The sequence below is a fragment of the Haematobia irritans genome, chromosome 4, assembly GCF_050003625.1.
Source record: "Haematobia irritans isolate KBUSLIRL chromosome 4, ASM5000362v1, whole genome shotgun sequence".
NCBI classification, from domain to species: Eukaryota; Metazoa; Arthropoda; class Insecta; order Diptera; family Muscidae; genus Haematobia; species Haematobia irritans.
The window spans coordinates 109,067,927-109,095,131 of record NC_134400.1 but is presented as its reverse complement, the minus strand read 5'-3'; the positions used below and the strand labels follow the sequence as shown (position 1 = coordinate 109,095,131).

The 27,205-nt window shown below is 33.6% G+C and overlaps 2 protein-coding genes and 1 long non-coding RNA gene across 5 annotated transcripts in view; 1 reads left to right on the top strand and 2 right to left on the bottom strand.

Annotated features, from left to right (window-relative positions):
- Positions 1-5,820: 5,820 nt before the first annotated feature.
- On the bottom strand, positions 5,821-23,560 carry LOC142234799 (pupal cuticle protein Edg-78E-like). 3 transcript variants are annotated; one of them, XM_075305987.1, is made up of 4 exons: positions 23,421-23,560; positions 9,590-9,717; positions 6,384-6,485; positions 5,821-6,307 (listed from the first exon to the last, which is right to left on the bottom strand). In XM_075305987.1, the coding sequence occupies exons 3-4, from the start codon at positions 6,450-6,452 to the stop codon at positions 5,942-5,944; spliced, it is 435 nt and encodes a 144-aa protein (XP_075162102.1). In that variant the 5' UTR covers positions 6,453-6,485; positions 9,590-9,717; positions 23,421-23,560; the 3' UTR covers positions 5,821-5,941. The 3 variants fall into 3 exon arrangements, with proteins under 3 accessions (XP_075162102.1, XP_075162101.1, XP_075162100.1); XM_075305986.1 differs by lacking the exon at positions 9,590-9,717 and having other exon boundaries at positions 23,421-23,556; XM_075305985.1 differs by lacking the exon at positions 9,590-9,717 and having other exon boundaries at positions 6,384-6,504; positions 23,421-23,551.
- On the bottom strand, positions 16,671-17,486 carry LOC142235707 (larval cuticle protein LCP-17-like). The gene is made up of 2 exons (XM_075306967.1): positions 17,478-17,486; positions 16,671-17,166 (listed from the first exon to the last, which is right to left on the bottom strand). Exons 1-2 carry the CDS (start codon positions 17,484-17,486, stop codon positions 16,801-16,803), a joined length of 375 nt encoding a protein of 124 aa, XP_075163082.1. The 3' UTR covers positions 16,671-16,800.
- LOC142234800 (uncharacterized) overlaps positions 23,307-27,205 on the top strand; it is a 16,523-nt gene continuing 12,624 nt past the window's right edge. The window contains exon 1 of the long non-coding RNA XR_012721713.1: positions 23,307-23,447. This is a non-coding gene — a long non-coding RNA (uncharacterized LOC142234800). The remainder of the gene's footprint in view (positions 23,448-27,205) is intronic.

The window sequence follows — 27,205 nt, the reverse complement described above, 5'->3', positions numbered from 1 at the left end:
ATATATATATATATATATATATATATATATATATATATATATATATATATATATATATATATATATATATATATATATATATATATATATATATTTTTTTTTTTTTTTTTTTTTAATTTGAAATAAAATAATTTCATTAAAAATATTCATTTACCTTCCATATTGTATTCTACTATTTGAATATGGTACCGCGTAATATCAGGTTGTCTTGTCCGACATATCTTGTATTCTAGTCCAGACCCCAACGGACCCCCAATTTGTTCAAAAGAAGGTTATAAATAAACAAATTACATTCACTACAAAAATAAGCATTTCATCTAATCGGTTGTATAAAGATATTTTGAATGAAAGCTGAAGAATTTACCTCGGTTTGACCTATAGGCGTTGAAAATTGGCGTTAGCTTCAAAATCCGCAATTATGAACCAATTTCCATGACAATTATTTTTTTTTTATGGGCCGAACAATTTATTTATTTTTTCTTTCATAACTGCATTCTCAATTTTTTCCAGACTTTTTCCAATTTACATTTATTTACAAGTGTTATTCACCAAAGAATAAATCATGGAAAGAACAAAATTTCATGCACCCGATATGACCAACTTTCAACCACTATAGGCCAGCCTGTGGACCCTTTAGGTACCTACAAACGAAGAGGGAAACTCCTCATCTTATCACAAAAAAAAAAATATGTTGATATATTTATCCATTCAAAATTTTCACAATTACGATTTGGATTTGTGCATCGCCAAATAGGTTTGAAAGTTTTTATAATTGTTTAGAAACGTCAGAGAGGTTGAGAGAGAATAAAAAAATGGGAAGTTCTCCTATGTCATTGCTTCCCAGCAAAAAAAACGTCGCCAAAAAAGTAACGAAAATGTTCTTTTTGGATCCGGAAGTGGTGCAAAAGTTACGCAGAAGCGATGAATTTAACATGGGACGGAAGTTCTCCATTTCAACAACCGTTGCACAGAATTTGCATCACTTCTTTAGGTGTTATCCGAATTCAATGTTTTGGATGTAAATTAAAAAATTCTGTGATATTTTGTCAAATAAATAATTTTTATAATTTTTTATAATTTTTAATGGATTCTAACGCTTTTCGGAAAGGTTTGAACTCAAATATTTTCAAAAAATCACAATTTTTTCAGATTGGATTTAGCATTTTTTTCGACAAAATTTAAATGATTTGTACCATTTTATAAATTCGTACTCTGTTTTTAACCTATTTGAAACAAAAAAGTTAAAATTGACCATTAAAAGTATGAAAAACCAAGTTATTAAAAATTGAATTAAAAGAACTTCCTGGGTAGTTAAAATAAAGAACATCATTGGGAGTGCATCTTCCCGCTTCGCAAGACGTTTACCACTTCGCAAGATTTGGCAATAAATTCAAAATTTCTATATTTTACTGTGCATAAAACACAGTAGAAATTTCCAAAAACTATCTGAGGAGTGTACCGATCCATTCTTCGGCAGCCTTAGAATTAGTAGAGATAAAAGACGAAAAAGTTAAGAAAGTAAGTTTGTAAGTTTTTCGCTACTTTTTTTATGAAATCCGAAATACTGAAATAGCATCATATCTGAAGAACTAATCCCAAAATCAATACAGTGGATGCTTAAAAAGTTCACTTCCCTCATGTAAAATTTGTCACTATTCCAAAGAGGAATTCCCCTTCAACGACCACACGCTCACAAAAAATCGCTTCTGTAACATATACTCCCAAACATATTTTGCTTCAAGCATATACATTTTTGGCTATTGCCCAAACATTTATATGTTTGATCTCTTCCAATATATAATATGTTTGAAAGCATATTGGTCTAAACAATATATGTTTGGGTAGTCAATTTCCAAACATTTTGTATTTTTGCATCCAAATTCAATAATGTTGTCTTCCAAAAAAAAATATGTTATTATGTGAACATATAATATGTTTGGAAGCATTTTGCACCCAAAAATAGTATATACTTAAAAAAATTCTCCCAAACAATATTGTGCTCAAAATTTTATTTATTTATTTATATATTTACAATCATAATGAATTATGAAAATAAACAGGTAATATAGGTGCTAACAACTTAGGTTTTCGACCTGAATGCTCAAAATTTTGTTTCTGCCCAATTGTATATTCCCCCACATCTTTCTCACTTCCACGAGATTTTTTAGTTCTTAGCACCTTTTTCTGTAATACAAACATTGTAGAAGAAATTATTCAATTTTATGATTTTTATACCCTCCACCATAGGATGGGGGTATATTAACTTTGTCATTCCGTTTGTAACACATCGAAATATTGCTCTAAGACCCCATAAAGTATATATATTCTGGGTCGTGGTGAAATTCTGAGTCGATCTAAGCATGTCCGTCCGTCCGTCCGTCTGTCCGTCTGTCCGTCCGTCCGTCTGTCCGTCTGTCCGGCTGTCCGTCCGTCTGTGGAAATCACGCTAACTTCCGTACGAAACAAGCTATCGACTTGAAACTTGGCACAAGTAGTTGTTATTGATGTAGGTCAGATGGTATTGAAAATGGGCCATATCGGACCACGTTTACGTATAGCCCCCATATAAACCGATCCCCAGATTTGACCTCCGGAGCCTCTTGGAGGGGCAAAATTCATCCGATCCGATTGAAATTTGGTACCTGATGTTAGTATACGGCCTCTAATAACCATGCAAAAATTGGTCCATATCGGTCCATAATTATATATAGCTCCCATATAAACCGATCCCCAGATTTGACCACCGGAGCTTTTTGGAGGAGCAAAATTCATCCGATCCGGTTGAAATTTAGTACGTGGTCTTAGTATACGGTTTTTAACAACCATGCAAAAATTGGTCCATATCGGTCCATAATTATATATAGCCCCCATATAAACCGATCCCCAGGGTTGACCTCCGGAGCCTCTTGGAGGGACAAAATTCATCCGATCCGGTTGAAATTTGGTACCTGATGTTAGTTTACGGCCTCTAATAACCATGCAAAAATTGGTCCATATCGGTCCATAATTATATATAGCCCCCATATAAACCGATCCCCAGATTTGACGTCCGGAACCTCTTGGAGGAGCAAAAGTCATCCGATACGGTTGAAATTTGGTACATTTTGTCAATATATGGCCTCTAACAGCCATGTAAAAATTGGTCCATATCGGTCTTGAGTTATTATGACTTATTACACAAAAATTGGTCCATATCGCCAAAAATAATCTACCAAAACTTTATTTCCATAGAAAATTTTGTCAAATTTTATTACTATAGAAAGTTTTGTCAAAATTTCATTTCTATAGAAAGTTTTGTCAAAAGTTTATTTCTATACAAATGTTTGTCAAAATTTTATTTCCATAGAAAATTTTGTCAAAATTTTATTTCTATAGAAAATTTTGTAATCTACCAAAACTTTATTTCCATAGAAAATTTTGTCAAATTTTATTACTATAGAAAGTTTTGTTAAAATTTCATTTCTATAGAAAGTTTTGTCAAAAGTTTATTTCTATAAAAATGTTTGTCAAAATTTTATTTCTATAGAAAATTTTGTAAAAAATTTATTTCTGTAGAAAATTTTGTCAACATTTTATTTCTATACAAAATTTTGTCAAAATTTCATTTCTATACAAAATTTTGTCAACATTTTATTTCTATAGAAATTTTTGTCAAAATTGTATTGCTATAGAAAATGTTGTTAACATTTTACTTCCATAGAAAATTTTGTCAACATTTTATTTCTATAGAAAATTTTGTCAAGTTTTTATTTCTATAGAAAATTTTGTCAAATTTTTATTTCTATAGAAAATTTTGTCAAAATTTTATTTCTATAGAAAATTTTGTCAAGGTTTCATTTCTATAGAAAATTTTGTCAAAATTTTATTTCTATAGAAAATTTTGTCAAACTAGATTATATACGTATTTAATCGGCCTTTTTTTGTTTAATATATACCCCGTATGGGCTAACTTACAATTTAGAAGACAGTGTTAAAAAGTTTTACGATACCTTGCCATCGGCAAGTGTTATCGCAACCCAAGTAATTCGATTGTGGATGACAGCCTTTAGTAGAAGTTCCTACGCAATCCATGGTGGAGGGTACATAAGATTCGGCCTGGCCGAACTTACGGCCGTATATACTTGTTTTATTTTAATTTTACCTTTTGCCGGACGGGGATTCGAACAGCGGACCACACAGTTTGTAAGGATCAAAGAAGTAGCTGATCAATTGCCCAAGGGAAATAAAATGTTAATTTTGTAATAACAAGCAACAACCACCAACTTAATTCAATATCGCTCCCTGTTAAATAGCGCTCCAAGCTACTAAACACTTATATGTTTATAGGCTATTTCTAAATTAATATATGTTTGCATCCAAGCATATTATATTTACAAACATTTTATGTCCCAAACATAATATGTTCTAACATATTAACATATATGTCCCAAACATGTTATGCTAGTTTATGAACATTATATGCTTGCACTCAAAAATATTGTGTTTAAAAATTTGTGTTCCAAACATATAATGTTTATAGCCAAACATATGAAAAACAGTCTTTTTTATCCGTGCAGATATCGAAAAATCATGTACACTCCGACGTTCCCTGTAAATTTCAAATAAATTGGAGAAGTTAAGATTTTTCTCAATTTTTTTATAAAAGGGACGTCCCCTTCTCCGATCTAATATCGAAACTAGAGTAGGGGATTGTTGTCCAGAGTCTATCACGGTTGCCACAGTTGGTAGAATGCTACCAAAAATAGTAGATTTTTTACTGTTTGGTAGATTGGATTGATGTTTTGGTAGATTTTGCAAAATTTTCTATAGAAATAAAATTTTGCAAAATTTTCTATAGAAATAACATCTTGCAAAATTTTCTATAGAAATAAAATTTTAACATTTTCTACAGAAATAAAATTTTGATAAAATTTTCTATTGAGATAAAATTTTGACAACATTTTCTATAGAAATAAAATTTAGACAAAATTTTCAGTAGAAATAAAATTTAGATTTTAAATTTTCTATAGAAATAAAACTTGTACAAAATTTTCTATAGAAACAAAGTTTTGACAAAATTTCCTATAGAAATAAAATTTTGAAGAGGTACTTCACAAATTTTTATTAGAAATAAAATTTTTACAAAATTTTCTATAGAAACAAAAATTTTGCAAAATTTTCTATAGAAATAAAATTTTAACAAAATTTTCCATAGAAATAACTTCTTGCAAAATTTTCTATAGAAATAAAATTTTAACAAAATTTTCAACAGAAATAACATTTTCTATAGAGATAAAATTTTTGCAACATTTTCTATAGAAATAAAATTTTGACAAAATTTTCTATAGAAATAAAATTTAGACACAATTTTCTATAGTAATAAAATTTAGACAAAATTTTCTATAGAAATAAAATTTAGCCAAAATTTTCAATAGAAATAAAATTTTGACAAAATTTTCTATAGAAACAAAGTTTTGACAAACTTTTCCATAGACATAAAGTTTTGACAAAATTTCCCATAGAAATTAAAATTTTGACAAAATTTTCAATAGAAATAGAATTTGACAAAATTTTCTATAGAAATAAAATTTTGACTTTACCCTAATTTCCATGAAGCTCCGTTAGTGCTACGTCAGCTATCGAAGTTTTAAACCGTACTAAGGGTATATCTATCATCTTGCCTATATCGTATATTCTATATTCCTGTTAGGAACTTAACTGGTGAATTTTCGTCAGTTAACGTTAACCGGAGAGAGGACATTTACAATTTTCTTTCTGTCAACTGACAGTTAACGGATCCCAACAGAGCTACATGAAAATGGCCGTTAGACTACATAAATATTAATTTTTTGGCTTATTGTTTATTGGAAACTAAATGAAATGGGAATTTTGTACAGAGTAGAAGATGAATATCTAACAATTATTTACATTTGCTAAAAACAGTACTATTTCTTTCGTCACATTATTTCTTCTTCACTAATTCAGAAGTAGGATGAGGATGGGACTCAATATAAGCCAACGACTTGAGGATATATTCAGGAATTGGATGTGGAGTAGGCAAATGGTCACCTTTTGGTTGATATCCATTCTCATCGGCAGTATATGTCAACTCAATAGCATTGCCCTCGGGAGATGTGTAACTGTAGGAGCCTTTGCCATAGGAACCACCAACCCCAGCTTCTCCAAAATCAATGCCATTCGAAGAGGAATATTCAAAATTGTAGCTGCCATCAACATTCACGACATTGATGTATTTCAAAGTTTCAGCTGTTTTGTCGTCACCACCAGCACAGTAGGCCACAGCAATAATAGTGGATAATGCGATAAGCTATATTATATTGGATAGAAAAAAAAACGTTTGGTTTATTTTCCTCTAAAATACTCAATAAAAAGGTAAAACTTACGAATTTGAACATTTTTGATATTTTTATAACTACTTCTTCTTTGGTTGTGCTTTCAAGTTGATCTGTCATATGGTTTTAAATGGTCTTCAATTTATACCAAAGCTTTAAAGACAAAAATAAACTAATTTTCCTTCATAATATTCTTCATCGTTTGAATGATATAGTGTCGTACTTGAATATGACAGATATATGTATGCTTCAATATCTTCATTCGAAATTCAATCAATATCGATAATTTCTGCATGTGCTGCATGAATTTACATATATTTTTTAAGATTTAGAGCTAGTTATGGTTTCATTGAACTTTTAGGTTTAACGATGTTAAAATAATGCAATAAACTGCCAAATAATGCAATAATTTGAAGTTCGTCCGACAGATGGCGCAATATGTCATGCCCTCTGAATTTTAACCCAGCAAAAACTAGGTAACCACATCTTATTACAAGTTACATTACCAGGAGTAAAGCTGTCATTACACATTGCATTACATTGCGGTGAGTTATAATGACTAACTTGTAATGGCAATAATAAATACTTCTCGGTAATTTTTGAATTGATATTCTCAAAATGTAATGCATTTGGCCGTTAATGACTTACGGCCATTTTCATGTAGCTCCGTTAGGCTTTAACTGCCAGTTAACAGAAAGAAAAATGGAAATAACTTTTCTCCGGTTAACTTTACCTGAAAAATTTTCAACAGTTAAGTTTCTAACTGGCATTTGGAATATATACGCAAAGTGACAGATATGTAGATATCACGGTTTAAAAGTTCGTTAGCTAACGTAGCACTAACGGAGCTTCATGAAAATGAGGGTTAATAAAATATAATAAATGACGGTGCCATTAGGTATAATTATTCACATAATTGAGCATTTACTTAAAAAAAAAGTATCAACTATAAATGAATAAAATAAAAAAAAAAACTCAAAAAGAATATGTTATGTAACGGTAATTCTGAAGATTTTTCCGTTAAGGAATATTCTTCACGAATATTTCATAAAAATTGTGTTTTAAATTAATGATATTACCATTTTAAATAAATGCTTTATTATACCTCATTCACATTACATTTTCAAAATCGACTTCACACTTTCAAAATCGACTTCAACTGCCATTTGCCTTATAAAAAGGATATATAAAATCCACTTTTAGTAGATTTCGAACATAATGTGAATCTAACTCCCTTAAACGACAACATTTATTTATATTTTAACTGTGAAAATAATTTGCCTGTAATCTTATTTAGATGATTTGTTACATTTTTGTTATACCCTCCACCAAAGTTAATAGGGGTATATTAACTTTGTCATTCCGTTTGTAACACATCGAAATATTGCTCTAAGACCCCATAAAGTATATATATGTAGGTCGGATGGTATTGTAAATGGGCCATATAGGCCCACTTTTACGTATAGCCCCCATATAAACGAAACCACAAATTTGGTTTGCGGGGACTCTAAGAGAAGGAAATTTCATCCGATCCGGCTGAAATTTGGTACATGGTGTCAGCATATGACCTAACAACCATGCAAAAATTGGTCCACATCGGTCCATAATTATATATAGTTCCATATAAACCGATCCTCAGATTTGGCTTGCGGAGCCTCCAAGTGAAGCAAATTTCATCCGATCCGGCTGAAATTTGGTACATGGTGTTAGTGTATGGTCTCTAATAACCATGCAAAAATTGGTCGAAATCGGTCCATAATTATATATAGCCCCCATATAAACCGGTTACCAGATTTGACCTCCGGAGCCTCTTGGAAGACCAAAATTCATCCGATTCGGTTGAAATTTGGTACGTGATGTTAGTATATGTTATCCAACAACCATGCAGGAATTGGTTCATATCAGTCCATAATTAGATATAGTCCCCATATAAACCGATCCCCAGATTTGACCTCCGGTGCCTTTTGGAGAAACAAAATTCATCCGATCTGGTTGAAATTTGGTACGTGGTGGTAGTATATGATATTTAACAGCCATGCCAAAAGTGGTCCATATCAGTCCATAATCATATATAGCCTCGATCCCGAGATTGGGTTTTGGAGCCTTATGGAGGAGCAAATTGCATCCGAGTCAGATGAAATTTGGTACATTGTGCTAGTATATGGCCGTTAACAACCATGCCTAACTAGGTCCATATCGGTCTATAGTTATATATAGCCCTCAGATAAATCGATCCCCAATCACAAAAAATTGGTCCATATCAAGTTCATAATTGTATATAGCCCCCATATAAGCGACCCCCATATTTCAATTCTGGCTCTCTACCACGTATGGACTAATTCACAATTTAGAAAACGATGTTAAGAAGTTTTAAGATACCACAACCCAAGTAATTCGATTGTGGATGACAGTCTTTCGTAGAAGTTTCTACGCAATCCATCGTGGAGGGTACATAAGATTCGGCTTGGCCGAACTTACGGCCGTATATTCTTGTTTATTTCTACAATATTCGTTTCTATTCAAGTAATGTTCATATTACAGCATTACTCGTCATATTTTGATCCATTGTAATCGGCTAGAGAAGTCAATATTTTCGAGATTTGGTTGCCTGAGACAATAAGTGGTTATTTTGTAAACTTTGGTATATCAACGAATAAGTGATTATATATTAGGTGATTATATGCTTTAAAAGCACTAATTATTTCATGGTCAAAGGTATGTCTGGGGAGAAGTACTTTCCTCCTAGGACATGCGTATGTAAATGTAATCCGTAGCGATGATAATTAATAAGTGGTTATTAATTTTTAAACAGGCTTACCTACAAGATTACCGGGTTATGAGAGTTTTTGCTGGGAAGTTACAGAACGACTGAAATGGAAACAAACAGCTGAATTTATAATCAAAAATCAGCTGTTTCTATGCATTTCTGTCGATCGATAAAGCTCGTTCGACATAAAGAAACTGGCTGTTAGTATATATGAAGTCATTCTGATCGGATGAATTTGCTCCTCCAAGAGGCTCCGGAAGTCAATTCTAGGGATCGATTTATATTGGGCTAAATACAATTATATACCGATATGGATAATTTTTTGCGTAATTGTTAGATGGCATATTATAGCATCGCTTAGCAAATTTAACCTAAAAGTGGTACGATATGACCCATTTCAATAAAAAATTAAATAAATATATTTGTTTTTTTTAATCTCTATTTAGGCGATAAGCGTGTCCCAGCAAAAAAGAGGTTCGAAAAAACTTACTTTGAATTCCCAACTTGTGATCCGGAAGTAGTGCAAACTTGGATCATCTCCAATGAATTTTTCATGGGCTTGTCATAGGTCGGAAGTACTTGGTTTTCGGATCCTTTGCATTGGTTTAGTAGTTGTGCCTTAGAAGTTCATTTGAATGTAGAAATAAAAAAATAAAAATATTTCTTTTCCGCCAATTTCAACTTTTTATATTTATCACTATTTTTTATTACACTTTTATATTTTTGTTGTTGAACCTGGGTAAGTTGGAACCATAACCGAACGTCTTAGCAAACTCAGCCACACCCTCAAAAAAAATCGCTTCTCTAACATATGTTCCAAACATATTTTGCAGGAAGCACATATATTATTGGATACCGCCGAAACATTAATATGTTTGTTTTATGAGCATATTGTATGTTTGGAAGCATTTTGAGTCCAAAAATAGTATATGCTTGGAAGAATTCCCCAAAGAAGATTGTGTTCATTCCCTCACATAATTTTCACTTCCACGAAATTTTTGAGTTCTTCGCATCTTTTTCTGTAATACAAATAATCTGTTTTTATACCCTCTACCATAGGATGGGGGGTATATTAACTTTGTCATTCCGTTTGTAACACATCGAAATATTGCTCTAAGACCCCATAAAGTATATATATTCTGGGTCCTGGTGAAATTCTGAGTCGATCTGAGCATGTCCGTCCGTCCGTCCGTCCGTCCGTCTGTTGAAATCACGCTAACTTCCGAACGAAACAAGCTATCGACTTGAAAATTGGCACAAGCAGTTGTTATTGATGTAGGTCGGATGGTATTGCAAATGGGCCATATCGGTCCACTTTTACGTATAGCCCCCATATAAACGGACCCCCAAATTTGGCTTGCGAGGCCTCTAAGAGAAGCAAATTTCATTCGATCGGGCTGAAATTTGGTACATGGCGTTAGTATATGGTCTCTAACATCCATGCAAAAATTGGTTCACATCGGTCCATAATTATATATAGCCCCCATATAAACCGATCCCCCGATTTGGCTTGTTGAGCCTCTAAGAGAAGAAAGTTTCATCCGATCCGGCTGAAATTTGGTACATGGTGTTAGTATATGGTATCTAACAACTATGCAAAAACTGGTCCACATCGGTCCGTAATTATATATAGCCCCTATATAAACCGATCCCCCGATTTGGCTTGTGGAGCCTCTAAGAGAAAAAAATTTCATCCGATCCGGCTGAAATTTGATACATGGTGTTAGTATATGGTCTCTAACAACCATGCAAAAATTGGTCCATATCGGTCCATAATTATATATAGCCCCCATATAAACCGATCACCAGATTTGACCTCCGGAGCCTCTTGGAAGACCAAAATTCATCTGATTCAGTTGAAATTTGGTACGTGATGTTAATATATAGCCTCAAACACCAATGCAAAAATTGTTCGATATCGGTCCATAATTATATATAGGCCCCATATAAACCGATCCCCAGATGTGACCTCCGGAGCACCTTGGAAGAGCAAAATGTTGCACATTCGGTTGAAATTTGGTACGTGATGTTAGTATAGGGTATCCAACAACCATGCAGGAATTGGTTCCTATCAGTCTATAATTATATATAGCTCCCATATAAACCGATCCCCAGATTTGACCTCCGGTGCCTTTTGGAGAAGCAAAATTCATCCGATCTGGTTGAAATTTGGTACGTGGTGGTAGTATATGATATTTAACAACCATGTGAGTTGATAAAGGGTGATTCTTTTGAGGTTAGGATTTTCATGCATTAGTATTTGACAGATCACGTGGGATTTCAGACATGGTGTCAAAGAGAAAGATGCTCAGTATGCTTTGACATTTCATCATGAATAGCCGAACGATCTGCCACAACGTCGAATTTTCAGTGAATGGGCCCTAGAAAAGTTGGCAGAAAATCCGCTTTTTTATCGACAAATTTTGTTCAGCGATGAGGCTCATTTCTGGTTGAATGGCTACGTAAATAAGCAAAATTGCCGCATTTGGAGTGAAGAGCAACCAGAAGCCGTTCAAGAACTGCCCATGCATCCCGAAAAATGCACTGTTTGGTGTGGTTTGTACGCTGGTGGAATCATTGGACCGTATTTTTTCAAAGATGCTGTTGGACGCAACGTTACGGTGAATGGCGATCGCTATCGTTCGATGCTAACAAACTTTTTGTTGCCAAAAATGGAAGAACTGAACTTGGTTGACATGTGGTTTCAACAAGATGGCGCTACATGCCACACAGCTCGCGATTCTATGGCCATTTTGAGGGAAAACTTCGGAGAACAATTCATCTCAAGAAATGGACCGGTAAGTTGGCCACCAAGATCATGCGATTTGACGCCTTTAGACTATTTTTTGTGGGGCTACGTCAAGTCTAAAGTCTACAGAAATAAGCCAGCAACTATTCCAGCTTTGGAAGACAACATTTCCGAAGAAATTCGGGCTATTCCGGCCGAAATGCTCGAAAAAGTTGCCCAAAATTGGACTTTCCGAATGGACCACCTAAGACGCAGCCGCGGTCAACATTTAAATGAAATTATCTTCAAAAAGTAAATGTCATGGACCAATCTAACGTTTCAAATAAAGAACCGATGAGATTTTGCAAATTTTATGCGTTTTTTTTTTTTTTTTAAGTTATCAAGCTCTTAACAAATCACCCTTTATTTGTGGATGACAGGCTTTCGTAGAAGTTTCTACGCAATCCATGGTGGAGGGTACATAAGATTCGGCCTGGCCGAACTTACGGACGTATATACTTGTTTTTTTTTTTTCAAAAGTCTATTCTCTTGGTTCCGAATGTCTATTCTCTTTATTCCGAATACTCAATCTACTATTCAAATTAAATAATATTTAGACTTAAGCATACCAAAATGTTGGCCTTATTATAAAACAGTTTTCCGAAACAACATACAAGCGGTTTCACAGAAATTGCTCTCATTTCATTCTCTCGCTGTGTTATGTTGATATCATTTTATTCAACCCTCCCGGTTTCCATCTCTATTTCTTTCTCTATACTAACTCTCTCTGTCGCTCTCTGAATAAAGTATCACAACATATATATGTTTACTCGAAATTTGTAAATTTATATATGTTTACATTCACACATATTATTTTTATGAAACATTCATGCCCCAAACATAATATATTCTAACATATTAACATATGTGTCCCAAACATTTTTTGTTAGTTTAGGAACATTACATGTTTGCACTTAAATATATTGTGTTTAAAAATTGTGCCCGAAACACATTTTGTTTATATCGGAACATATGAAAAACATATTTTTCTAACAGTGCACAAATTCCATTGAAACAGAAGCGTCGAAACGTCAATTCAAATGTTTGTGATATGATCGTAATATGACACCAAGCCATAAACAAATTGAAAACCTTCACAAAAGAACTTCCATGGAAGTGAAGGTTTAGGTTATTGTTTTTTCACTTTTTGTTGATTTTCTTTTCTTTCTTTGTCAAAATTTTGACTTTAAACCATCAAATAGCGTACTTTCTAAGACTGGTTCAAAATAACTTCATCGGAAGTGGAAAAAATTGATGGGGGATCCCAGGAAGAACAAATTAAAAATTTCAGCCCCGCGGCGATTTGAACAAGTACCAGTTGAATGCGGTTGAAGCGATGTCTACACATAGATCCGTTACTTTATTTTTCGATATTTGGTTAAGGAGGATGACCTTTCCTTTGCCCGACAGTGAAAAACTAAAATTCTCCGACTTACTCAAAATTTACAGAGAACCTGAGGGAGGTTATGAAATTAAAGGGATCTCCACCGTGCCCTGCTTTTTGACTTATTTTTTAGTATATTGAAAACCCTAAAATTTACAAAGGTCCCGATTTTTTTGAAATTTTTATGGACCGAAGTTAGTTTTTTGGCCTAAGCCAAAGCCGAAGCCGATTATTTTCCTCAAATTTGTAATTTAAGAAATTTGGTGTGTTTTAGTTCAATATTAGCATATTTATACATTTCACCACTACTGTGGTACAGGGTATAATAAGTTTGTGCATTTGTATGTAACGCCAAGAAATAGTGGTCATAGACCCATCTTTTAGTATACCGATCGGCTTAGAATTAAATTCCGAGTCGATTTAGCGATGTCCGTCTGTCTGTCGGTCCGTCCGTCTGTATATATAATTTTGTGCACAAAGTACAGCTCGCAATTTAAGTCCGATCGTTCTCAAATTTGGCATAGGGCCGTTTCTTGGGACAGAGACAATCGCTATTGGTTTTGGAAAAAATCGGTTCAGATTTAGATATAGCTGCCATATATATTTATCCCCGATTTGGTCATAGTTAGCGTGTTTATCAACCGATTTTCTTAAAATACCGTACATCCAAATATTTTATGAATCTCGAAAATATTGCAAAATATCAGCCAAATCGGTTCAGATTTAGATATAGCTCCCAAATATATCTTTCGCCGATTTAGACTCATATGACCACAGATGCCAAAGTTTACAACCGATCTTCGTGAAATTTTGCACAGGGGGTAGAATTGACATTCTACCAATGCTTGGTAAATTTGATTGAAATCGGTTTCAAATTTAGATATAGCCCCCATATATATCTTTCGTCCGATTTGAACTTATATGGCCACAAAAGCCAGAGTTTTGCCGTGATTTGCTTCAAATTTTGCACAAGGGGTACGTTTCATAGTATCGTTAAGTTTGTCAAATTTTGTTAAAATCGCTTCAGATTTAGATATAGCTGACATATATATCTTTCGCCCGATTTGGACTTATATGGTCTCAAAAGCCAGAGTTTTGTCCTGACTTACTTCAAATTTTGCACAAGCGGTACTTTTAACGATACTATTGTGTGCCAAATATGGTCAAAATCGATTCAGATTTAGATATATTTTTATATATATTTAGCTCCCATATATATCTTTCGTCCGATTTGAACTTCTTTGGCCTCAAAATCCAGGGTTTTGCCGTGATTTGCTTCAAATTTCGCACAAGGAGTACGTTTAGTAGTATCGGTAATTGTGCCAAATTTGGTTGAAATCGGTTCAGATTTAGATATGGCTCCCATATATATCTTCCGTCCGATTTGCACTCATATGACCAGGGCCAAAGTTATACCCCCATTTACGTGAAATTTCGCATAGATAGCAGAATTATTATTCTAACTATACATGTCAAATTTAATCAAAATCGGGTCAGATTATATATAGCTCCCATATATACGTTCACCAGAGTTGGGGAAATATGGTAGACTGTTACAGATTTTAGACCCATTTTCAATGGAAGTTTCCTCCAATTGACTGGATAGCGTTAGCCGATTTAAATTTTAATTCTAGAGATTTTGTAGAATTAAAAAAATTGTCTCCTTTATATAGCTTCCAGCAAATGTGAAGTAGTTGAGATGGTAACACAAATTTTGACCTACATAGGGGTGAAGGGTATAATATAGTCGGCCCCGCCCGACTTTAGACTTTACTTACCTCCAATTGACTGGATAGCGTTAGCCGATTTAAATTTTTATTCTAGAGATTTTGTAGAATTAAAAAAATTGTCTTCTTTATATAGCTTCCAGCAAATGTGAAGTAGTTGAGATGGTAAAACAAATTTTGACCTACATAGGGGTGAAGGTTATAATATAGTCGGCCCCGCCCGACTTTAGACTTTACTTACTTGTTTTATCTACAAAGGCGTAACAACAATAAAATGTAATTCAGTCCATGTTTTATAATATTTTTAGAACTAAAAGACTTTATAAAGGGTGATTTGTTAAGAGCTTGATAACTTTTTTTTTAAAAAAAACGCATAAAATTTGCAAAATCTCATCGGTTCTTTATTTGAAACGTTAGATTGGTCCATGACATTTACTTTTTGAAGATAATTTCATTTAAATGTTGACCGCGGCTGCGTCTTAGGTGGTCCATTCGGAAAGTCCAATTTTGGGCAACTTTTTCGAGCATTTCGGCCGGAATAGCCCGAATTTCTTCGGAAATGTTGTCTTCCAAAGCTGGAATAGTAGCTGGCTTATTTCTGTAGACTTTAGACTTGACGTAGCCCCACAAAAAATAGTCTAAAGGCGTCAAATCGCATGATCTTGGTGGCCAACTTACCGGTCCATTTCTTGAGATGAATTGTTCTCCGAAGTTTTCCCTCAAAATGGCCATAGAATCGCGAGCTGTGTGGCATGTAGCGCCATCTTGTTGAAACCACATGTCAACCAAGTTCAGTTCTTCCATTTTTGGCAACAAAAAGTTTGTTAGCATCGAACGATAGCGATCGCCATTCACCGTAACGTTGCGTCCAACAGCATCTTTGAAAAAATACGGTCCAATGATTCCACCAGCGTACAAACCACACCAAACAGTGCATTTTTCGGGATGCATGGGCAGTTCTTGAACGGCTTCTGGTTGCTCTTCACTCCAAATGCGGCAATTTTGCTTATTTACGTAGCCATTCAACCAGAAATGAGCCTCATCGCTGAACAAAATTTGTCGATAAAAAAGCGGATTTTCTGCCAACTTTTCTAGGGCCCATTCACTGAAAATTCGACGTTGTGGCAGATCGTTCGTCTATTCATGATGAAATGTCAAAGCATACTGAGCATCTTTCTCTTTGACACCATGTCTGAAATCCCACGTGATCTGTCAAATACTAATGCATGAAAATCCTAACCTCAAAAGAATCACCCTTTAGTATTCGAATAGTTTGATATTATAATGACAAAAGAAGATTTTATAAAATTTCTTTACGTTTTATTTGTACTGGGTGTTTTGACTGTTTATCTTAAATCTAAAGATTCTATATTTCAGTTAAGTTAAGGACGATTTCTTTAAATCAAAAATGTGTTTCTTTACTTTTAGGAAAATTTGCCTTAGTTTAAAGACATGCAACTTTAACGAAGGAACGCAACTTTTCAAAATGTGTGTCCTAAATTTAATGAAGCAAAGATTATAAACTTTCTTTTAATTAAAATTTCATTATTTTAAAGAAATTTGTCCTTAATAGTGTGTAAATTGCGCATCCTAAAATTGAACTTGCGTAATCTTTAATATCACGTAAATATTTTTTTTTCAGTGTAAGACAAATAAATGGTTATAGACAATGTACACTTTAATTTTTGGCTTTATTATTTATTGAAGACTAGATGAAACTATAATGGATCGCTTAAGAGTTGAAGATGAATATCTAACTATTATTTACATTTGCTAGAAACAATACTATTTCTTTCGTCACATTATTTCTTCTTCACTAGTTCAGAAGTAGGATGAGGATGGGACTCAATATAAGCCAATGACTTGAGGATATATTCAGGAATTGGATGTGGAGTAGGCAAATGGTCACCTTTTGGTTGATATCCATTCTCATCGGCAGTATATGTCAACTCAATAGCATTGCCCTCGGGAGATGTGTAACTGTAGGAGCCTTTGCCATAGGAACCGCCAACACCAGCTTCTCCAAAATCAATGCCATTCGAAGAGGAATATTCAAAATTGTAGCTGCCATCAACATTCACGACATTGATGTATTTCAAAGTTTCAGCTGTTTTGTCGTCACTACCGGCACAGTAGGCCACAGCAATAATAGTGGATAATACGATAACCTATATTATATTGGATATGAAAAAAGGTTTGATTTATTTTCCTCTAAAATACTTAATAGAAAAATGTAAAACTTACGAATTTGAACATTTTTGATATTTTGATTATTATTTCTTCTTAGGTTGTGCTTTCAAGTTGATCTATCATACGGTTCTAAATGGTCTTCAATTTATACCAAAGTATTAAGCACAAAAATAAACTAATTTTCCTTAATAATATTCTTTATCGTTTGGGTGGTAAAGTGTCGTACTTGAATGCGACAGATATATGTATACTTCAAAATCTTCATTTGAAATTCAATCAATTTTTATACCTTCTGCATGTTCTGCATGAATTTACATATATTTTTTAAGATTTTGAGTTAGTTATGGTTTCATTGAACTTTTAGGTTTAACGATGTCAAAATAATGCGATGACCTGTTACCGCATGCAATGCTTAGTGAAGTATATATACTCTCCACGACTATGTGGTCGGAGGATAACTACGGTGGCCTACATGGAAATATGTCTACACCCAGAAATAGTGACCCCTTCTTTAAGTTAAAACAAGTAAGGAAAGTCTAAAGTCGGGCGGGGCCGACTATTTTATACCCTGCACCCATAAGCGTAGGAAGGCCTCTGGGGAGGGGGCTTAGACCCCCCCAGAAAAATTTTAGCCCCCCCAGAATTTGAAAACCTATTTACGACTTTGCATTGTGGTAGCAGTTGCCGATTTTATTTCCTAACATTGTCTTCTAAATTGTAAGTTGGTTTCTTTACTATAACGTGAATTTTGTGATATTTCCCGAATAAAAGTTTTTATGATTTTTAATGCATTATAAAGCTTGTTTATCGAATATTTTCAAAAATTATTAAAATATTAAAATTTTCTAGAATGGATTAGCATTTTTGCGGCAAAATTTGAAAAATTTGTACCATTTTATAAACTTTTACTCTTTTTTAATCCATTACAAAAAAATTACCCATTAAAAACACAACACGTCGCAGAGTTCCTCGATCTGGCCATAAGCTGAATACCAAAGCGTATAACATAAAAATGGATGAAATCACAATAAACTGTTACAACAACAACAACCCATTAAAAACAACAACAAAATACCCATTAAAGAAAAAATGAGTTATAAAAAATTGAATCAAAACAACTTCCTGCGTATTTAAAATAATTAACTTCTTTGTGAAGACATTTTTTGAAGTGATTTTACAGCTGTGCTTTTAGAAACACAACACAAAAATTTTTTTGCTGGGAAAAAGTGTGGAACTACTTTTAGTTACTTTTTTATAAATTAATTGTCGAACTGAAGTTCAGTCTATTAATTTTTTTCTAGGGGGGCTATAGCCCCCCCTAGGAAAATTGTCTAGCTACGCTAATGCCTGCACCACTTTGTAGATCTAAATTTTCGATACCATATCACATCCGTCAAATGTGTTGGGGGCTATATATAAAGGTATGTCCCAAATACATACATTTAAATATCAATCGATCTGGACAGAATTTGATAGACTTCTACAAAATCTATAGACTCAAAATTTAAGTCGGCTAATGCACTAGGGTGGAACGCAATGTTAGTAAAAAAACAAGTAAGAAAATGAGCATATGAGTGTAAATCGGGCGAAAGCTATATATGGGAGCTATATCTAAATCTGAACCGATTTCAATCAAATTTGGCACGCTTGACTATACTGCTAAATGTACTCCTAGTGCAAAATTTCAACCAAATTGGGGCAAAACTCTGGCTTCTAGGACCATATTAGTCCATATCGGGCGAAAGATATATATGGGAGCTATATCTAAATCTGAACCGATTTCAATCAAATTGAGTACAATTAACTACACTACTAATTGTGCTCCTAGTGCAAAATTTCAACCAAATCGGTATAAAACTCTGGCTTCTGGGTCCATATAAGTGCATATCGGGCGAAATATATATATATGGGAGCTATATCTAAATCTGAACCGATTTCAATCAAATTTGGCACACGTGACTATACTACGAATTGTACTTCGTGTGCAAAATTTGAACCAAAACTCTGGCTTCTAGGACCATAATAGTCCATATCGGGCGAAAGATATATATGGGAGCTATATCTAAATCTGAACCGATTTCAATCAAATTTGGCACACATGACTATACTACTAATTGTACTCCTAGTGCAAAATTTCAACCCAATTGAGCCAAAACTCTGGCTTCTGGGGCCATATAAGTCGATATCGAGCGAAAGATAATTATGGAAGCTATATCTAAATCTGAACCGATTTCAATCAAATTTGGCACGTATGACTATACTACTAATTGTACTCCTTGTGCAAAATTTCAAGCTAATAGGGATAAAAGTCTGGCTTCTGGGTCCATATAAGTGCATATCGGGCGAAATATATATATGGGAGCTATATCTAAATCTGAACCGATTTGAATCAAATTTGGCACACATGACTATACTACTAATTGTACTCCTAGTGCAAAATTTCAAGCTAATAGGGATAAAACTCTGGCTTCTGGGGCCATATAAGTGCATATCGGGCGAAATATATATATGGGAGCTATATCTAAATCTGGACCGATTTCTTCCAAAATCAATAGGGTTCTATCTAAATCTGGACCGATTTCTTCCAAAATCAATAGGGTTCTATTCTGACCCAAAAAAGGAAGGAAGGCGATTGGACTTATATTAGACTTTGATCACAAAAATGTGTTCACAGACAGACGGACATGGTTATATCGACTCAGGGAACCACCCTGAGCATTATTGCCAAAGACACCATATGTCTACCTCGTCTCCTTCTGGGTGTTACAAACATATGCACTAACTTATAATACCCTGTTCCACAGTGTGGCGCAGGGTATAATGAACTCATTGTGAAGAAAGTTGAACATTTTTATTTGTTTGAATGGTGTGATTTTCGTAGAAATTAGGTAGAATGCATTCCATATATTATTTAGCATTTTTCTATATTTATGTACCACTATACTACAGAATGACAAAAATTTAACTGAATTGAAATCTTGGATTCATTTTATTGAACTTTTTTCATTCATTTGGACAAATCTTACATACTTGTGGTAAACCTTTTACTTCAAAATTAGAACTGCTTACATTCCTTTTTAAATACAATTTATTTATTTATATAAGCAATTTTTTCTTCTATAAAATACATGTTTTATTAATATATTAAATATACTTACTTTATTAATATATTGAATATACTCACTTTTAATAAGTTGCTGTTTAACGATTTTGTCCTCCTTTTGCAATTTCAATACCTACAAATATAAAAAATCATAAACCAATTTTTTCACAAAAGGTTAGCGTCACTGAATATTACCTGATAATTGAAGACGAATTAAGGGGTTGTTATTCTTCTGGTATTTTTCTCACTAATTTAAAATAACAAATATTTTATATATTTTATTTGTTATTTATTATATTATTTTTTAACTATCTCTCCGTATATCATAACAACACGATTCCAACTAAAACAATTATATACGGCCGTAAGTTCGGCCAGGCCGAAGCTTATGTACCCTCCACCATGAATTGCGTAGAAACTTCTACTGAAGACTGTCATCCACAATCGAATTACTTGGGTTGCGGTAACACTTGCCGATGCCAAGGTATCTTAAAACTTCCTAACACCGTCTTCTAAATTGCAAGGTAGTCCATACGTGGTATATATTAAACTAAAAAAGGCCGATTAAATATGTATATTATTAAGTTTGACAAAATTTTCTATAGAAATAAAATTTTGACAAAATTTTCTATAGAAATAAAATGCTGACAAAATTTTCTATAGAAATAAAATTTTGACAAAATTTTCTATAGAAATAAAATTTTGACAAAATTTTATATAGAATTGAAGTTGTGACAACGTTCTCTATAGAATTAAAATTTTGACAACATTTTCTACAGAAATAAAATTTTGCAAAAATTTTCTATAGAAAAAAATTTGACAAAATTTTCTATAGAAATAAAATTTTGGTAGATTATTTTTTGCTCGAGTGGCAACCAGGGCTGTGGAGTCGGAGTCTGAAGATTTTGGTGGAGTCGGAGTCGTAAAAATTTTGCTCGACTCCGGTGTATTTATATGGATGAAATTTCACGATTATATAAATAGTAGGTTTTACTAGAATATGGGGTGAATTGATCAATTGTATTGTCAATTTTTAACATATTAAACTACACATTTATGACCCTATATATATACTCTTGATGAAGGTACAATTTTAATGCAATATAACAGTAGAACCTAACATTCTGTTTTTGGCTGGCATGTCGAGTTCGAAGATGGGCCATACCGGACAATTTTGTGATACAGCACTTACATATAAACCCATCTTCCGATTTGTTTTACGAAATTTTTCCCAGTCTAAAATTTTCATAAGATTTATCAGAAATTTTAAATTTAGAGTTGATTTGAGATCCATAAACAAATGCGGAAAATTCCCGTCGGCCCAGATTTTGTATATGGAGATAATTACTAGAGAAATCTCCATACACTCATAGAAAAAGTCATGCACGGCGTGCTCATTTCAAAACGATTCGTTCAATCTGACAACGATAAAATGACACCATGCGTTGTCGAAATAACAACCAGCGTTCACGATCTGAAAACGTTATGGTTACGAATTTATAAACAGAATTAAAACAAGTATATACGGCCGTAAGTTCGGCCAGGCCGAAGCTTATGTACCCTCCATCATGGATTGCGTAGAAACTTCTAAACACTGCCATCCAGAATCGAATTACTTAAGTTGCGGTAACGCTTGCCGATGGCAAGGTATCTTAAAACCTCCTAACACCATCTTTTAAATTGTATGTAAGTCCATACGTGCTATATATTAAATCAAAAAAGATCGATCCAATACGTTATAATTCAGTTTGACAAAGTAGACATAAAATTTTGACAAAATTTTCTACAGAAATAAAATTTTCACAAAATTTTCTATAGAAATAAAAATTTTGACAAAATTTGCTATAGAAAGAAAATTTTGACAAAAATTTCTACGGAAATAAAATTTTAACAAAATTTTCTATAGAAATAAACTTTTGACAAAATTTTCTATAGAAATAAAATCTTGGTAGATTATTTTTGGCTCGAGTGGTAACCATGATTATGAACCGAATAAAATTTGAACAAAATTTTCTATAGAAATAAAATTTTGACAAAATTTTCTATAGAAATAAAATTTTGACAATGATGAAAATTTTATTATGAACCGAATAAAAATTTAACAAAATTTTATCTAGAAATAAAATTTTGACAAAATTTTCTATAGAAATAAAATTTTGGTAGATTATTTTTGGCTCTAGTGGCAACCATGATTATGAACCGATATGGACCAATTTTTGTGTGATTGGACAAATTTTGGTATGGTTGTTAGAGACCATATACTAACACCACGTTCCTAATTTGAACCGGATCGGATGAATTCTGCTCCTCCAAGAGGCTCCGGAGGTCAAATCTGGAGAACGTTTTATATGGGGGCTATATATAATTATGGACCGATATGGACCAATTCTGGCACGGTTGTTAAAGATCATATACTAACACCATGTTCCAAATTACAACCGGATTGGATGGGGGCTATACATAATTATGAACCGATGTGGACCAATTTTTGCATGGTTGTTAGAGACCATATACCAATATCATGTACCAAATTTCAGGCGGATCGGATGAAATTTGCTTCTCTTTGAGGCTTTGCAAACCAAATCTGGAGATCGGTTTATATGGGGTCTATATATAATTATGGACCGATGTGGACCAATTTTTGCATGGTTGTTAGAGACTATATACCAACATCATGTACCAAATTTCAGCCGGATCGGATGAAATTTGCTTCTCTTTGAGGCTCCGCAAGCCAAATCTGGGGATCGGTTTATATGGGGGCTATAGATAATTATGAACCGATGTGGACCAATTTTTGCATGATTGTTAGAGACCATATACCAACACCATGTACCAAATTTCAGCCAGATCGAATGAAATATGCTTCTCTTAGAGGCTCCACAAGCCAAATCTGGGGATCGGTTTATATGGGGGCTATATATAATTATGGACCGATATGGACCAATTTTTGCATGGTTGTTAGAGACCATATATCAACATCATGTACCAAATTGGGGAGATTGTTTTGTAGTGTGAAGACGTGTTTGCGTAGGGCTCCAAAATACTGCCGGAAAAAAAACGTAAACAAAACAACGAATAGAGGATTGTGACCCAGAAGATCACAGATAAAGATTTTTTTGACAAACTCACTTGGAGACAGTTGGCGGATCATTGGTGGTGAGCAGATTTTTTTGTATAAAACTCAAATCAAAAAATACATCAAATACTCAAAAGAAAGAAATCACTGGAAAGTTAAAATAAAATTTGACACAACCACTAACAAAATCAAAAACTATACTGCTGGACTAGTCTAACAACAATGGTGATGGCACTGATATCGATTAGTTAAAAATCGAACAGTAGTTAGATTCTATCGATTGGCAATACTAATGCAATATAACAACAGGGTGATATATAATTTACAAAATTGAAACTCAACAACAGGTTGACACAATAACAAATATAATTGTAAATAAACAACAGGGTGTCCCATAACAAATTGGTTTTCGACAAAAAAAAAAAAAAAAATAAAATAAACAAGTATGCCCAGATCTTCACCTGAAAACTCCCCCGAGCAATCATCAAAAATTAGAATCATTCATAAATCTCCAGCAACACCTAACACATACACTCCTACACCTGCAATGGACCCAGTTGCGTTAGTTGCCCTAATAAAGGACACCATAAACACCAACCTTGATGAAAAGTTGAAAAACCTACCCTCGAAGGATGACTTTGAAGAAATCAAAAATCAAATGTCGCATGTTAGCAATGAAATAAATTCTCTGCGTAACGAAAATAAAATGTTAAAGGAAGAGATCAGTTTACTCAAAGAAACATGTGAATCTCAGGGTAGAGATATAAACTGGTTGGAAAATCAAGTCGAATCATGCAAGTTGTTTTTCAAAGGAGTAGAGGCATCCAACGATCCAAAAAAGGAAGTTAAAGAAATTTTAAATAAAAAATTAGAAATAAATCCAGTAATAAAAACTGTGAAGAAGGTCTTTGAAAGAAACGGTAAAATGTCAGTTATAGTACACTTCGAAAATTCGCAAGGGAAATATGACGTTTTTAAAAATATAAAGAAACTGAAGGGTACAAAAATAACCGTAGAGCGAGATCTTCCTCCGAAAAAACAAAACAAGAAGAAAACTTTATTGCATATAAAAAATAAACTTTTGGGAATAAGTAAAGCCCATAAAATTTGGGTTAAAGGAGACACACTAATTATCAACAAGCAGCGGTTTATGTGGAATGCAGAAAACATACTGGTATGCGGAAAAACGGCCGCAGAATCAGAATTGATCAAAATTTATGGGGAGGAAATAAAAGGCATTTGTCTGGATTATAACACGATCGTGAAACAACAAAATTCAAAAAACTAATAAGAGTTAGAAGAATAAGGGAAGAGAAAATCTGCTCTAAAATTGATTTAGTATCTTATAATGTAAATGGAATTGAAAATAAACTTCTATATCCGTCATTTTTTAGCTATGTTAATAGTACAGATATTTTTGTTTTAATTGAAACGCACTTATCGTCGGAGGCATTTGAAAAAGTAAAGAAATACTTCCCAAAACATCATTTATATAACGATCCGGCAATTCGGAATCATAGATATGGGAGAAGAATTGGTGGAATTCTGGTTGGAGTCAGCAGGGATATTGTAAAGAAAGGTGTGACATTTGAGGCAAGAGAAGAAGAAATGGCAACATTTTTTATATTTGAATCTATGGGCGCAAGGTTTACAGTTGTTCCAGCGTATTTAAGGCCTGCAACATGGGAAAATGATTTTAATATTATTAGAAATCTTTTCGAAAAGAAGGACCTTGTTAACACAATCTTAATCGGAGATCTCAATATTAGAATCGGAAATGAGAAACAGGATTATAATGAATACATTGGTGATATGTTTCAAGTGGGATATGAAAATAGGAGATCGAAGGATAGAATATTAAATAATAAGGGTCAGCAACTACTTGGACTCTGTACAGATAACAATTTATTAGTGCTAAACGGGAGAACAAAAGGAGATGAAGAAGGAGAATTTACATACATTGGAGCGCAAGGAAACTCTGTAAACGATATATGTGCAGCGGCATTAGATGTTCTGACTTATATTGATAACTTCAAAGTAGATGCCCAAACTTGGTCCGATCACCTCCCAATAGTGTTGAGCCTTAAAATTACCAAACATAGTGGCTCAAAACAACTAAATCTACTTCCTAAGCTAACATGGAAAGATTCGTTAAAAGATGAGTATAAGAGAAGAATGGATACAAATCTCAACAACACAGCGACAAATGAAGAACCAACATTAGAATATCTCTCCAATGTAATAAAAACATCTGTGCCAACTAAAGATAAATATAAACCGATCTTCGAGCCCAAACAAAGGTGGTATGATTCAAAATGCAATAGAGCTAGGGAGAAAAGTTTTGAATTGCTCAATGTTTATAGAGAGTCTAATAACACAGAGGATAAATTACAGTATTTGAATGCAATAAGAGATTATAAGAATATCTGTACAGAAAGCAAATTGAAATGCCACCAACAAATGATCTCAAAAATCAATGCAATTAAAAATGGAAAAGAATGGTGGAAGCTAGTACGAGAAATGCGTGGACAAAATCACCGAATTGGTATTAACATAACCACAACAGATTTAAAGGAACATTTTGCTTCCCTACTAAATCCATTAGAACACAGGGCAAATGTACAATACGCAGCAATGTTTTTTGAAGATTCTGATTTGGATAGCCCGATCACAATTAAGGAGTTAGAAGACATGTTGATGAAGGTCAAATTGAACAAGGCTCCAGGAGAAGACCGTATTTCATATGAGCATATTATATATGCAACTGAAATCTTCCACAAGTTATTAGTAAAAGCATACAACAGAATAATGGATGCAGGAGACATTGAGAATATTTTTAAAAATTCGGTAATATTCCCAATATATAAAAAGGGGGATCCAACTCATGCATCAAATTATAGGGGAATTTCATTCATGAACTGCATTGCAAAAGTCATGATGGGCATATTGAATGAAAGGCTTTATAACTGGGTGGAAAAACACAACGTTTTGGTTGACTATCAGTCCGGATTTAGAAGAAACTATTCCACTACAGATAATATATACAGCCTAGCTGCTATCGTACACCTGAAGTTGGCCGAAAAAAGGAAGGTCTATGCTTTTTTCGTCGACTTCAAGGCTGCATTTGATAAAATATCTAGACCGTCACTTATTTACAAACTACATACTCTAGGAGTTTCTACAAAATTCGTGAATGTGATCAATAATATATATAAATGTACAACATCATCGGTGTGGAACGGCGAGGAGATATCTGGTTACTTTGATACTAGTGCAGGAGTTAAACAAGGATGCTTATTATCCCCCTTATTATTTTCGTTATATATAAATGACTTGTACCATTATCTGGGAGGCGGGCTTAACATTGAGCAGCTAAATATCAGAATTTTACTCTACGCAGATGATATCGTCATTCTAGCTGATGATATAGCAACACTACAGAGCATGATTAAGAAACTAGAGGAATACTGTGATATGTGGAGCTTAGAAGTCAATAGAGAAAAATCAGAAGTGGTTATCTTTCGAAATGGAGGTCCCATAAGAAGCGAAGAAAAGTGGACATATAAAGGAACACAACTGAATATAGTCAACGAGTTCAAGTATTTAGGAGTATTATTAACGTCAAGGATGATTTTTAAAAATCATGTCAATAATAGAGCAAATCAATCAAAAATTGCAATAAACACAACATGGAAAGATTTCCTCAGTAAAAAAGACATAGCCCTTAGTGCAAAATGGAATATCTACAATGCTGTTTGCAGATCGATATTATCGTATGCAGCGCAAGTTTGGGGCTTTGGATTTGCGGATGAAGTGAATTCTGTACAAAGATTCTTCC